General features: G+C 37.1%; 2 protein-coding genes and 1 long non-coding RNA gene across 3 annotated transcripts; 2 read left to right on the top strand and 1 right to left on the bottom strand.

Moving 5' to 3' along the window:
• Positions 1 to 240: 240 nt before the first annotated feature.
• On the top strand, positions 241 to 2573 carry LOC7465449 (transcription initiation factor TFIID subunit 10). Its single transcript, XM_002324324.4, has 6 exons — positions 241 to 530; positions 624 to 688; positions 871 to 933; positions 1406 to 1463; positions 1545 to 1595; positions 2316 to 2573. The coding sequence occupies exons 1-6, from the start codon at positions 414 to 416 to the stop codon at positions 2394 to 2396; spliced, it is 435 nt and encodes a 144-aa protein (XP_002324360.1). The 5' UTR covers positions 241 to 413; the 3' UTR covers positions 2397 to 2573.
• A 138-nt stretch (positions 2574 to 2711) lies between these two features.
• LOC7465450 (glutamate receptor 2.8) lies at positions 2712 to 8348 on the top strand. The gene is made up of 5 exons (XM_002324325.4): positions 2712 to 4721; positions 5312 to 6651; positions 6764 to 7076; positions 7203 to 7609; positions 7687 to 8348. The coding sequence occupies exons 1-5, from the start codon at positions 4445 to 4447 to the stop codon at positions 8266 to 8268; spliced, it is 2919 nt and encodes a 972-aa protein (XP_002324361.3). The 5' UTR covers positions 2712 to 4444; the 3' UTR covers positions 8269 to 8348.
• LOC112325054 (uncharacterized) lies at positions 8032 to 8458 on the bottom strand. The gene is made up of 2 exons (XR_002979061.2): positions 8342 to 8458; positions 8032 to 8249 (listed from the first exon to the last, which is right to left on the bottom strand). It is a non-coding gene; the product is annotated as an uncharacterized LOC112325054 (long non-coding RNA).
• Between the last annotated feature and the right edge of the window lie 5823 nt (positions 8459 to 14281).

Raw genomic sequence — 14281 nt, 5'->3', positions numbered from 1 at the left:
ATGAAATATTTTGAAAAAAATATATTGGGTAATGAATTGGGTAGGCTACCTGGCTTGATCAAGTGGTGTTATTTTAAGATTTTTTTTTAAAATTAAAATAATATTATTTAAATTTATTTTTTTAAAATTAAACAAGTTTTAATAGAATAAATCACCTGTTTTAATTTCAAACCTAGGGGTCCCGTGTTAGCATGTAACCGGGTTGACTCCTCAGCCCGGTACCCGGACTCATATTGCCACTGTAAGAATAAATATTCGTCTGTTAAGGGAAAAAAAGAAGTCAATATTGGTTCTTATAAGAGGCCAGAAGGCCCAGAACAGATTAATTTGCGAAATTTACCGGCAAGACAGAGAGGCTGACTTCGAGCATACAAAATCAAAGAAGCAAAAGAAATCGGGAATCAGAGAGAACAATGAACAACACGAGCAGCAGTAACAGTCAGCAACAGCAGCAATCAAGTGAAGCAAGGCATGATGATGATGCCGTTCTCACTGAATTCCTCGCTTCTTTAATGGATTACACTCCCACTGTGAACCTCCGCCTCTAGAAATTCCTTTTTTTTTAGCTTAAATTTCTTTTTTTTTCTTAATTATTTTTGACAGTGATGATTTTGGTGGTTCAGATTCCTGATGAATTAGTGGAGCATTACTTGGCTAAAAGTGGGTTTCAATGTCCTGATGTCAGATTGTAGGTACCCTTTTCTTTTTGTTCCAAAAAAAGCATAAATTAATTGGTTATTGTTGTAGCTGAAATGGGTTTGTTTTTGAATTTGAAATAATGGGTTGTGTTTTAATTAATGTGGTTTGTTTTAGGGATTTGGAATTTTTTTTTTGACGTTTATGGGGTTTTTTTTCCTATTTTTTCTGCAGGGTTAGATTAGTAGCTGTTGCGACACAGAAGTTTGTTGCAGATGTTGCAACTGATGCTCTTCAGTATGTACTGTTCAGTGTTTTTGGTTTTGATTTTAATGGATTTTAGCATTTTTATTAATTTTGATGTGTGTGTGTGGGGTGGTGGAATGGGGGAGGGGTTAGGGTTTTTGAAGTGGAAGATCATGTCTAGGGTTGGAGCTGAAGATGGTGGCAACTGTATAAAACTATTATCTTTTTTGGGGAAATGTTAAGTAAATTATCTTGTTGCATGTTGAGATTCTGGACTTGACCCAACTTGCTAGATTCCTGGTTAAATTTGTGGTTAGAAGCTCTTGTAAAATATGATCTGTGGTATAAAAAGCATGGAATGGAAATGGTTAATTTTTTTTTTCCCGATTGCTGACAGCTGATTCAACATCTGAACTAGGAGTTAATTGAATTGTAAAGTTTCTTTGTGTTCACCAAAGGGATTGTTTAAAAGATTTCAATGTCCAAGTGATAGTGTCATTAACGTTATGCATCGGTGCTGTAGGCAATGCAAGGCACGGCCGGCACCAGTAGTTAAAGACAAAAGGGACAAGCAGCAAAAGGTGCTACAGTAGTCCCATTGCAATCTTATGTTTGTTTATATAGACTGTTTTGCACTGGTCTTAACTTTTTTATGATTACAGGAAAAGCGCCTAATTTTGACAATGGAGGATCTGTCGAAGGCTCTGAGTGAGGTAAGCCCAAAAAATTGTTCTGTCTCATTCTTTGTTTAGGCGGGCTTAGTTTCTATGTTATCCCTTGCTATAATCATATTGTATTTTCTAAGATCTCAGGATGCATGATTCCTGCCTGCGATTTAGAATTTCAGTTAACTTCAACCTGAAAATAGATGAGCATTGTCATTGATTGTTTGGACAGTCGTGAGAGCTGGAAGATTTGAAAATAATTTTATTGAAATGACTCAGTATGATATCAATCTCATGAGATTCTTTTACCTGCCAACAAAGGACAAGTATCTTCTTCTCTCATTGCTCATTAATGTATGCCCGCCACTTTTGAAGCTATGCTGTTTTTATTTTCCACTTCAACTTGAAGTAGAATAATGGATGCTATTCAACATATTGATTTTCTTTAACTTGACTTGTTGGGGTGATTGTTTTAGTGGGCAGATAAGAATCCCTTGATTTGCTGTATAATTTATTTCACAGAACTTGTGCATGATAGAGCATAAGAAATGAAAAATGATTTTGAAAAATGCAACATAATGTCGAATGTTAATAGGACATGCATGTAATAACTGTGCAAGGGATAGTCATGTAATTGGCTTCATCTGCTTGAGAAAATTTTGACACTAACTACTAAGGTCTGCACTTAAAATCAGTTCCCACTTCCCATTTCAGTTTTCTTTTTTCTTATCAAATAATGTTGATTCTTTGCTATAATTGAATGAGCAGTATGGTGTAAACGTGAAGCACCAGGAGTATTTTGCTGATAGCCCATCGACTGGGATGGATCCTGCTTCAAGAGAAGAGTGATTTGGGCTAAATTTTTATAATAAGATTGTGAACTTAGTTTTGTATGTCAAGTCCATATACATCTCTGTATCTTCATGATAGCATCACTGCTGGTGCTAGTTTATCATCTCTTTACCTCCTTCGGATTTTCTGTTTCTTCCTAGCTGGTTGATACTATTCATCTTTGATCTTTGTCCATCTTCTAAAGTAAGAGGGAAAATCCCAGACTTTCCCTACGTATTACGTATTCTGGAATTACAAGCTCCATCCATAAGGTTTTATGTTTGACAGAAACCCCCTCATGTTTTCAACCCTACCGAGGTTTTTTGTCAAGGTTTCTGTCAAATTTATATAGTACAGGGTAGGAAACATGAGGGGGTTGCTGTCAAGCATAAAAGCATTTGGATGATGCTTGTAATTCTGCAAATACTTTAGAGAAGCATTTGTAATTCACCTCACCTCTATTACTAAATAGTGGTTTTTATCAGCACTCTGTAAGTTTTTAGCCTTAAAGTTGCTACCATGCTGTCCCAAGTCTTTTCCCATTCCCTAGCCAACTAGAAACTCTCCAAATTGAGTAGATGTTGATGTTTCTATCATGGATGGTGATTCTGAGAGGCTGACTAGACACCTATTCAACTTGGGGGCTAGACTGGTTCAGGTCAAAGAAAAAATAAAGAAAAAACCTGGTCTTTAATCTATTGACATTTTTTTGATTTTTCTTCGAAATTTCAGAAGAAAATATGTTAAACTTGGGATGTTGAAAAGAATAATGCAATGGCATTTACAAAAAAGTTGCTATTTCCATCTCCCAAATTTTCCCCGTAAACAGTTAACAGTTGGGACCATAATTTTTATCTCTGGATACTGCTCAAACCGTGGATGTAAATCAATAAATTTTTACTCTTTAATCAATCAGCTAGCTAAATTAAAATACAAGTATAATGATCAAGACAATTGAATTCATGTATGGACTTTGAATAGTTGAAAGTCGACCTGTCACACATCGTGCACAAGTAAGGAAAATAATTATTTTTTTACGTTTCTTCTACTTAGCTTCTAGACTCTCATATCTTCCTTGCAATCATCAGCTACAGTTCGTTAGATTGCCATATCGTGAGAGAAAATTCTGACCCTTGACAAAATGAAAGAATCAAACCCTAGAGAACAATTGGCCTCCGTCGAAATGCTGGAAGGTGAACTTGAGATAGTGATGTTCCTAAAAACAAAGGATGCTTCCTCTAGAGAGCCTTGTTAAATATATAGATTTGCTTACCGTAATCTTAGTAAGCAGCTGACTGTCTGACACAAACCTTGTCTTGAATAGTAGACGATAACGCATGCAAGGTTTGATGACTGTTTACCAAGAAGAGAGTTTGAAAGGAAGAGTCTGAGCCATGAACGTGTGTTTTGCTTCATTTGCGAACTCTAATCGCCTTAATCATGCAAACAAGATGCATGACTGGCACAAACCTTGTCTTGAATAGTTGACAATAATACATACAAATTTTTAAGACTGTTTACCAAGAACAAGATTGAAAAGGTAAACTCGAAGCCATGAACGTGCCCTGAAATTTAATTTGTTGACCAATCAATGATCATTAATTAGACGGTATTAAGACTTAACTGAATATTAACTGAATTGAATTTGGGTTACGTAGGGTAAGATTTTTGTTTGGTTCCAATAAACAATCTATCTTTAAGTAAAAGCTGTTCTTTTGGCTGTAATAGCAAATGTGATGCCAATGTAGTTACAAGCTTGAGTATTCTATGGTCATTAACTACATTTATTTTGATTCAGTCAAGGTAAACGATGATGAAACGTTGTATCTTTATAGAGCTGTGCCCTTATAAGTAAGAGTCCTTTCCTTTCTAGATCAATCCACGTTGTATCTTAGTTTTCTCATGCTCCTGTTCTTTCCCTGTGTTCATCTACTCTAGTCATTTTGCTTTTGACTAGTCTGTTGGTTTTCTCATGCTACATATTTTCCATTTGATCCTTGTTGTCCTCCCTTTTTATCTAAAAAATATAAGAAAAAGCTAAAACTGTCTTCTAGGCACACAACAAGATGAGAAAAAACCTTTCAAATCCTGTTCCATCTTTCTTTTTCTTTCTTTCTTTGAAGTTTTTCTTCGTAGCCATGGGGGTGGCCCAAGACACAACATCTATCCCTGTGAATGTTGGTGTCGTTCTTGACTTGGATGATGTTTTGTATGGAAATATCGGGTTGAGTTGCATCAACATGGCCCTTTCAGACTTCTATGCCAGTCACAGTGACTACAAAACCAGACTGGTCCTCACCACCATAGACTCCAAGAGAGATGTTGTTGGTGCAGCTGCAGCAGGTTCTCTCTGCCCCCTCTCTATTTCATCAGCAGCATGCTCTAATTCCGAATCACTGTTTAATATTTTAGACCTATGGTTAACCTTCTTGTGCAACAATCTAGTGATGGATATTGTATATCTTCTTTACTTAAATGAGGTGATCAACCTGCAAGGCTGCAACCTCTCTTTGTCTGTTCATAGGAATCCACCTAAAAACCCAGGTCTTCATAAGCCACGACTAGTTGCTTTTAAAAGTCATCTATGTAGGCTGTGTTCTCTCTGTGTTATGATATTGTAGACTAGATATATTCTACTTCACAATGGAGGCGTTAGAACTGGTCCACTTGGTACTTCATCACTCTGCTGCACAAAGATCATTGACTTCACAGAAGTATTAAAAATTCAAAAGAAAAAGACATGCTACAAAATCTTTGTTTGGGAACTTGTGGTTAGTGTATATGATTCAATACCACTATATTCTTGACATCAAAATTCTTATCTTATATAAAGAACTAGCATGCTTTCACTAGAATTTTCCATCAGTCTTTATTGATTATGATAGCAAGATATCAATTATAATTGTTCTTTCTTATCCCCTTTTAAAACACAGCCCTGGATTTGATAAAAAATGTGGAAGTGCAAGCAATCATAGGGCCAACTTCATCAATGCAAGCCAAATTTGTTATTGAACTTGGAGAAAAAGCTCAGGTGCCCATCATATCATTTTCGGCATCAAGTCCATCTCTTACTTCAATCAGGAGTCCATATTTTTTCCGAGCTACACAAAATGACTCGACTCAAGTGAATGCCATAACTGCATTAGTTCAAGCCTTTGGATGGAGAGCAGCAGTGCCCATCTACATTGACAACGAGTATGGAGAGGGAATCATTCCTTATTTGACTGAGGCCTTGCAAGCAGTTGATGCTCGTGTCCCTTATCAGAGTGTCATTTCTCCATCAGCCACTGACGATCAAATTGTCAAGGAGCTTTACAAGTTGATGACAATGCAGACTAGAGTTTTCATTGTGCACATGTATCAATCTCTTGGCACTCGGCTTTTTGCCAAAGCGAAAGAGATTGGAATGATGAGTGAAGGATATGTTTGGATCATGACTGATGGTCTGACTGCTGATTTATTGAGTACACCTAATTACTCTGTCACCGATACAATGCAAGGGGTACTGGGTATTAAACCTCATGTTCCAAGGACAAAAGAGCTCAAAGATTTTCGAGTTCGGTGGAAAAGGAAATTCCAACAAGATAATCCTGACATCATTGATGCTGAGTTGAACATATATGGACTATGGGCCTATGATGCTGCAACGGCATTGGCCTTTGCAGTTGAGAAAATGGAAAATTTTGGCTTCCAAAAGGTAAATGTTTCTAGCAATTCATCAACAGATCTTGCCACTATTGGAGTCTCTTTAAATGGTCCAAACCTTCTTCAAGCTTTATCAAACACTAGCTTCAAAGGCCTTTCGGGAGATTACCTTTTTGTTGATGGGAAGTTACAAGCATCAGCCTTCCGGATAGTTAATGTGAATGGCAATGGAGGAAGAACGGTTGGATTCTGGACACCAACGAAAAGACTTGTGCAAACATTGAATTCAACAACAACTAAAAGTATGAATTCGTCTTCTGTGTCTGATATTTCAACTGTAATATGGCCTGGTGATAACACTGCTGCTCCCAAGGGTTGGGAGATTCCATCAAACGGGAAGAAGTTGAAAATTGGAGTGCCAGTAAAGGATGGCTTCAGTCAGTTTGTGTCAGTGACAAGAGATCCCATCTCTAACACCACAACAGTCAAGGGATACAGCATAGATGTTTTTGAAGCTGTAGTGGGATCATTGCCTTACGCTCTGCCTTATGAGTACATCCCCTTTGCAAATCCTGATGGAGGAACTGCTGGAAATTATGATAGTCTGGTCTATCAAGTGTACTTGCAGGTAAACGTTCTTCATCACCTTGTCTAATTACACTGCAATCATTCAACATAAAATCTGAATCTTGCTTAGGCAGAAATTGGTGAATATCTAATTTCATGGCTACTACCAACAGAAATATGATGCTGTGGTGGGAGATACAACCATCGTCTTCAACAGGTCCTTGTATGTTGATTTTACCTTGCCTTACACGGAAAGTGGTGTCTCCATGATCGTTCCTATCATAGAAAACAATAACAAAAATGCATGGGTTTTCTTGAGGCCTTTGACATGGGACCTTTGGGTCACAAGTTTTTGTTTTTTCATTTTCATTGGATTTGTGGTCTGGGTTCTTGAACACAGAATAAATGAAGATTTTCGAGGCCCTCCTTCACATCACATTGGCACTAGCTTTTGGTTTTCCTTCTCAACCATGATTTTCGCTCAACGTAATTTCCTCTCCTCTTTTAAATTTATTGTCTCCTACTCTTAACATATACGTTACTGATATCTCGAACACCTAGCTGATTTCATCTTTATACTTCACTGATGCCCCTTTTGAACTATACTTGCAGGGGAGAGAGTGGTTAACAACCTGTCTAGAGTAGTGCTTATCATATGGTGTTTCGTTGTGCTGATCTTAACACAAAGTTATACTGCCAGTTTAACAAGCCTACTCACAGTCCAGCGGCTACAGCCTAAAGTTACTGATGTAAATGAGCTCATTAAGAAGGGGGAGTATGTTGGCTACCAGGAAGGTTCTTTTGTTCCCGGAATCTTGTTAGAGTTGGGTTTTGACAAGTCAAAGCTCGTGATGTATAATTCAGCTGAAAAATGTGATGAACTTTTCTCCAAAGGAAGTGGAAATGGTGGTATTGCAGCTGCTTTTGATGAAGCACCATATATGAAGCTCTTTCTGTCGAAGTATTGCTCCAAATATACCATGATTGATCCCACATTTAAAATGGCTGGTTTTGCCTTTGTAAGTTCACTTCTCTATCTCCATTTTTCTCAGTGGCTCATGTAAGTGCACAGTTTCATATGTCCATATACTTTCAGGTCTTCCCTAAAGGTTCTCCTCTAGTACCTGATGTATCAAGGGCAATTCTAAATGTGACTGAAGAAGATAAAATGAAGCAAATCGCGGATGCATGGTTTGGAAAACAAAGCAGTTGTCCAGATTCCAGCACCTTAATTTCATCAAATAGCCTTAGCCTCAAGAGTTTCGGGGGATTATTTTTAATTGCTGGAATAGCTTCACTTTCAGCTCTCTTAATCTTCATAGTCAAGTTTGTTTACCAGGAAAGGAGAGTCTTGAGTCCTGATGATCCCAGAGCTTCAATGTGGCGCAGAATACAAAATTTGTTCATAATTTTCAATGAAAGGGACCTAACAGCTCATGCATTCAGAAAAAATGAAGTGAATGACAGAAGTGGTATTAATCTGCCTTATGTGGGCGAGCCAAGTCCATTAGCCAATTCAGTCCACACAGAATTTCCTGGAGATCCACCCTCTTCAGAGTATGATTCAACTCCCAATAGGCAAGAATCTCAAGAGTTCGTAATAGATATCGATCAGCTTAACAACCCATTTGAAGAGAGGCGAGCAGCTTTTGACATAGCCTGTAGATTACAAAATTGATTGCTTAAAACTTGTGACACGAGTAGGTATAGTGCTTGCAGCATTGAAAAGTAATTGTACTTAGGGTACATACTAGAGTGCTGATGATTTGAGTTTGAACATCGGTGCAATGCAGATGGCTTTCAGAACAAATGGATTCGATGACATAGCGAATCCCATGTAATTAGAATGATATCTAGTTTCATCTGACTCTATATTTTATATTTAGATCAAACAATCTTACCTTTGCTTGAACTAGAATAGTCTGCCATTAGCATTATAACTTGATCTTTCTTTTGCATCCATTCCTCTTGAAAGATGTTTCTCATTCCCAACTATCAACTTAAGCAGAAGGCCTTACCATTCATGGTCGATAATTTTCAGCCTGTAACTACATGCCAAAGACAGAATTTGGCACTCTGACAAAAACTGAAACAATCGTTCTCTGAGAACAGTGGATATCTCCTGTCAGACCTATAAATTACCTTCGCACAGTGTCAATTCTCATTTGCAGATTTATGAGAATGCAAACGAACGCACCTGGTTCTGAAAGGATGAAGATGATGGCAATTCTGGTTTTGGTTTCTGTGTTTTCTGCTTGCGTTTTCTTTTTGTCTTTCTCTCTGGGTTTCTTCCTTTGCTTCTGTTTTTTTATTTTGTTGCCTCTGGTTCTGGAGATCAAGGGACAAAAGCGATGGATACTGGTTCTCTGTGTTCCTTCCTTTGTTGTTGGGTTTCTCGTTCTTCTGTTCCTTTGCTCCTGGGTTTCTCTTTCTCCTGTTCCCCTGCTTTTTGTTTTTGTTCCCCCCTCTCCGTTCTGTTCTTCTTCTGTGTAAGCCCCCTTGTGTTTGTTCCCTGTTATTTGTTCGTTCTTCTCTCTAGGAAAAAGCCCCGGTTCCCTCTGTTTTTTTTTTCAGCCTCTCTGTTTTTTTCGTCTGTCTGTCCCTCTCCACCGTTTTTCGTGTTTTTTCCCCTCTGGTTAGTGGCCTTTCTCTGGCTTTTATAAGGCCAGAGAATGCCATGCGGTAGAAGCTTGGTAACGGCAGGCTTGGTAACGGCATGCATCATGGGGGCGAGGGATAGTAGCCGTGAGACGTGCCCCATGACTGAAACAGTTTTAGTGACTTTACTGCTGAAACGGCTCTACTGCTGAAGCCGTCTCTGAAGAAGAAGGCAATGAATAGTTTTTTTTTTTTCCTGAAACGGCTCCGTTTTCCCAATTCAAATGGCTATTTTCCATTTGGTCATTGGCGTTTTGCAATGTTGTAATCAAGCCCCTGGATAAATTTTAATTGGACCCCTGGATTTTAGCGGAATTTACAAGAAAGTCCTTGTGTGTTCTGAATCATTCAATTCAGTCCTTAATTGGCTCTAAACTTTGGTATTTCTTCAATTAAGCCCCTAATTTCATTAATTAAACTAATTTCAAGTTCAATTAAGTCCCCAAACTTATCAATTCTTCAATTAAGTTCTTGATTTGATTAATTAAACTAATCCAAAGTTTAATTAAGTCCCCAAAACTTTCAATTTATGTTGTCTTAACCTAAATTTCAATTTATTCTTCATTTATTTTATTTTTCATATATTTATTTTATTTTTTCATCATTATTTATTTTATTTTTAATATTTTTATAAAAAATAAAATAAGATAAAATAAAAATAAAAAGAGTAAAATATTAGGTTATGATAGGGATGATGAGTGAAGGCTATGTGTGGATCGCGAATGATTTGGCTGACTGCATCTCTCCCAAGTTCACCAGATCCTTCTGTCATCGATGCATGCAAGGAGTGTTGGGTGTCAAACCTTATGTTCCAAAAACAAAGGAGCTAGAAAATTTTCAGTTTCGGTGGAAAAGGAACTTCCAACAAGATAATTCAGACATTGTTGATAAACATTTATCGACTACAAGCCTACGATGCTACTATAGCATTGGCCATGGCAATAGAGAAAACTAGTACTGCAAACTTAGGCTTTCAAAAGGCAAATGTTTCTAATACTTCAGCAACTGATCTTGAAAATCTTCGGGTCTCTCAAAATGGTCCAAACCTTGTCCGAGCATTGTCAAACACTAGTTTTATAGGTCTGACAGGAGATTTCCGGTTCATTAATGGGCAGCTACAATCATTGGCTTTCCAAATAGTTAATATGAATGAAAATGAAGCAAGGAGGGTTGGATTTTGGACGCCGAGAAAGGGAATCACAGAAACCCTTAACTCGACAACAAATACCACTAGAACATATTCTACTTCCAAGTCCAGTCTTGCGCCTGCTATATGGGCAGGGGATTTAACTTCTACTCCCAAGGGCTGGGAGATTCCTACAAATTGGAAGAAGTTGCAAATTGGAGTGCCTGTAAATGGTTTCGATCAATTTGTGAAGGTGACGATAGAGATTTCAGTTGCAATATGACAACAGTCACGGGATACTGCGTAGATATTTTTGATGCTGTAGTTGAAGCATTACCTTATGCCATGACTTATCAGTACATCCCCTTTGCTAAGCCTGACGGCAAGTCTGCTGGGACTTACATTAATGATCTTGTCTATCAAGTGTACTTAAAGGTAAAACTGATCTTCTCTCATCTTTTTTCCATACACCGTAACACTATGTTATGCACCACCATATTAGCCTCATACCTGTACATAATGCATCATACCTTACACCGTAACAGAAGTATGATGGCGTGGTCGGAGATACAACTATTATTGCAAACAGGTCTAAGCATGTCGATTTTACGTTGCCTTACACGGAAAGTGGTGTCTCAATGATCGTTCCAATCAAAGACAACAGAAACAAAAATGCTTGGGTTTTCTTGAAGTCCTTGACTTGGGACCTATGGGCGACAACCTTTTGTTTCTTTGTTTTCATTGGATTTGTGGTCTGGGTTATCGAGCACAGAATAAATGAAGATTTTCGAGGCCCTCCTTCACATCAAGCAGGCACTAGCTTTTGGTTTTCTTTCTCAACCATGGTTTTTGCACATAGTAATTTCTTTCACCTTTTGATTTATAGTACTTGAATTGAAAGTTGCAAGCACTTTATGATGCAAGTACTTGATTTGAAGTTTTATTACTCAATATATTTTCTTCAAGTAGTCTTTTTTTTAGAGGTTTATAATTCCTTACATAATTTAAAAAACTAACTCTAACCAATTAAAAAATCTGAAAATAAAAAAAAAAACAATAAAAAAATAGAAAATTTGAATAAACAAATCCCAAACATCACCTTTTAAGCCTAATTTGAAGTTTTTTTTGGATGGTGGTTAGTGTCAAATTTAAGCACAATCAAATAGTGGTCGGATCGAAATTCATGGACCTTTTCATCAAGCCAATCACTTCTCGCAACCCATGCCTTTTCTTTTCTCGAGCTCCATCCTATTGGTCCAAAAACATCCTTGCAAGGCTATTCAATTATACAAGTTATGACAACCGATAAGAACCAACTGCATCATCAAGTCATAACATATATATGATAGTGAACATGTACAATTACAAATTCCCAGTAGTGAGAACTTATCCCATGCATGGACCTGTTCATAACCAAACCAGTTACATTAGTCATCCATTACAGGGTTCATTTTACAAACCATTCAGATATTTCTGTACTAGATGAACCTGGTCTTTGTGGTAATGTTTTCCAGTTGTTTTTCTCTCCTACTGTCGATCAACGTATGCAGATGGGCTAACCATTCAAAGCCGATCATTTCCAGCCTATAGCTATATGCTGAATGAGACAAAATCTGACACTCTAACCAAAATGAAAGAATCAATACTCCCTCCCCAAGAACAGTGAAAATCTTTATGCAGGAACTCAGATTAATTAGTCAGTGCACCTGGCTGCAGAAAAAGATGAGAACTGAACCCGGCATTAGGTAAACTAAACCCCTTGTCAATTAGCTTCACATGATCACCCTTTTATTTTGGTATCTACAGTAAGGATATCCTTAAACCTAAACTTTCACGCATCGAGACCGAATCTGAATCTTATGTTGATATTGCAAGTATTGGACCGAGAATGAGACGCAGCAACCTTAATATTGGGCGTTGACTTTGCAGGTTTTTTTTTTGTCTACGACAGCAGGACATGCAGGTCGATGTTTCCTGGAAAGAGAGATATGGTGTCATGCTGTCATTTCCGGACTAGAATTATTAGAGATGCATAGATTTACAGAGATCATCTTTGAATTTCATTCTTCTTTGCCACGGTCTTTCGAGGTTATTCAATGGATGACCAACATACACAAACCTTGACTTGCATTGTAGGCAACAACATATGCACTCTTTCATAATAGTCAACCTTGACTAATTAAATTTACACTGCACTGCATTGCTTAACTTGGGACTCAAGTTATAACGCTATAAAAAGATTTCAATTAGATATTTAAATTTAATGCAGAAACCAACCGTGTATACTTCTTGGGTTACAGAGAAATACCTCTCCTTTTATTTTCAGGGAGCAACGAGAACGATGGTATCTTACAATTATTTTTGAAAAAATAAAATCTTAAAACTTTATTGGTTACAAAGGTGAACTACAGATCTCTCGAGGAAATAAAGATACTGCTGTCACTTAAATTGTAGCTTTATTAGCCTCAAAAGTTTAGGAGTTGTTTGGTAATGTATTCATTTTTTTTATTTTTGATACATAAAAACTGACAAAAAGTTTTCAAAACTATTTTTTTTTATATTAGAACTTGTTTAACCTATTATTTAGGACTTTGGTCGTGATTAGGCTAAAACCAAATTTGGAGCTCTCGGGTTGGTTAAAGATTGAATCCAGAGCGCCCTTGAGGCTTAGGTCAATACTGGATACCCCGGGGGTTGGATGGAGCCAAAACTAGGTCCAAGATGCCCTAAGGGCTGTGTAGGGTCGAGCCACAATGGGTCTTTGATGCCCTAGTGGTTGAGTTGGGATCGATCCCAAGCGCAAGTGGTCCTAGACCAAGTATCAAGTGTTGGCAGGGTCAAGCCCGAATCAGCCTCAGGCGATGCAGGTCGGGGCTGAGACTAGGTGTGAACATTATTGGCTACACTAGGATCAATTTGAATAAAATAAAGGCAACCAGAAATCGAGATGATGTTGGGTGTAAGGCATCTAAGAATAACAACGTTTGGAGTATATCAAAAGATTATCTCAATCCAATAACTTAAACTGTTATGTGAGGTTTCAAGATATGATTTATATTATTTTTTAATATACATCCTTAAGTGAAAGTCATTTGGGCTTGAAACTTGAACAGATTCATACTATCTTGTGTTTAATTTTTATCATATAAATGGGGATGGTAAGATTTGAACTCGTTACCGCTTGGTCATCATGACTCTAATACTATGTTAAGGAACCATCTCAACCCAATAGTTTAAGCTGTTAAGTGAGTTCTCTAGATATAATTTATATTATTCTCTAACAGAATCAAACGAGATTCTATTCAAAATATCCTAATTCAAGATTGAAGCAATCAAGAATTGAGTCGGCACTGAGTAAGAGATAGTACCATAATTTACTACTTTACATGAATATTACTTTCACTGATTTAAATATCCAAATGAGAGTAAGTTTATATTTCTTTTTAAAAATGCTCAACCAAATAAGTTTTATGAGTTTAAAAACAAGAAAATTGCAAATAAAAATAAAAAACTAGAAACAGAAACAGAAACCAAACAATACCAAACGATCTTCATTCTTTTCACCCTCCCATTTTTTTTTTACATGTTATAACATTGTTTAGTGTTTTTGAGATTAAAACACTTGACCAAACATTTCTTTTTATAGGTTTGACAAACATTTTTTTTTATAACTGTGTTATCCAAAGGTTTAAATAGATAAATCTTTTAAAAATAAATAAATAAATAGAAAGAAAAGCATCAATTAGAGCTAATTGAGTCCATTATACAACTGTAGAAAGAAAATTCCATGTAGACCCTAATAGATCAGCCTTTTATCCATCTTTGGGACTTGGGGATCGGTTCCTTCTTTTTGTCGGTTGTGGTGGGGGCACTTAAAACCAGATTTCTTGCAGGCGGGCTTCCTTCG

The sequence above is a fragment of the Populus trichocarpa genome, chromosome 18, assembly GCF_000002775.5.
Source record: "Populus trichocarpa isolate Nisqually-1 chromosome 18, P.trichocarpa_v4.1, whole genome shotgun sequence".
In the NCBI taxonomy this organism is placed as follows: domain Eukaryota; kingdom Viridiplantae; phylum Streptophyta; class Magnoliopsida; order Malpighiales; family Salicaceae; genus Populus; species Populus trichocarpa.
This window is presented reverse-complemented; position numbering and strand designations above follow the sequence as displayed.

Bases quoted from the DNA above. Each gene is read 5' to 3' on its own strand.
- LOC7465450 (XM_002324325.4), top strand. From the start codon at position 4,445: ATGAGAAAAAACCTTTCAAATCCTGTTCCATCTTTCTTTTTCTTTCTT. The intron at 7,077-7,202 runs GTAATTTCCTCT...CTATACTTGCAG, and splicing joins AACCATGATTTTCGCTCAAC to GGGAGAGAGTGGTTAACAAC. The intron at 7,610-7,686 runs GTAAGTTCACTT...ATATACTTTCAG, and splicing joins AAATGGCTGGTTTTGCCTTT to GTCTTCCCTAAAGGTTCTCC.
- LOC7465449 (XM_002324324.4), top strand. From the start codon at position 414: ATGAACAACACGAGCAGCAGTAACAGTCAGCAACAGCAGCAATCAAGT. The intron at 689-870 runs GTAGGTACCCTT...TTTTTTCTGCAG, and splicing joins CAATGTCCTGATGTCAGATT to GGTTAGATTAGTAGCTGTTG. The intron at 1,596-2,315 runs GTAAGCCCAAAA...TTGAATGAGCAG, and splicing joins TGTCGAAGGCTCTGAGTGAG to TATGGTGTAAACGTGAAGCA.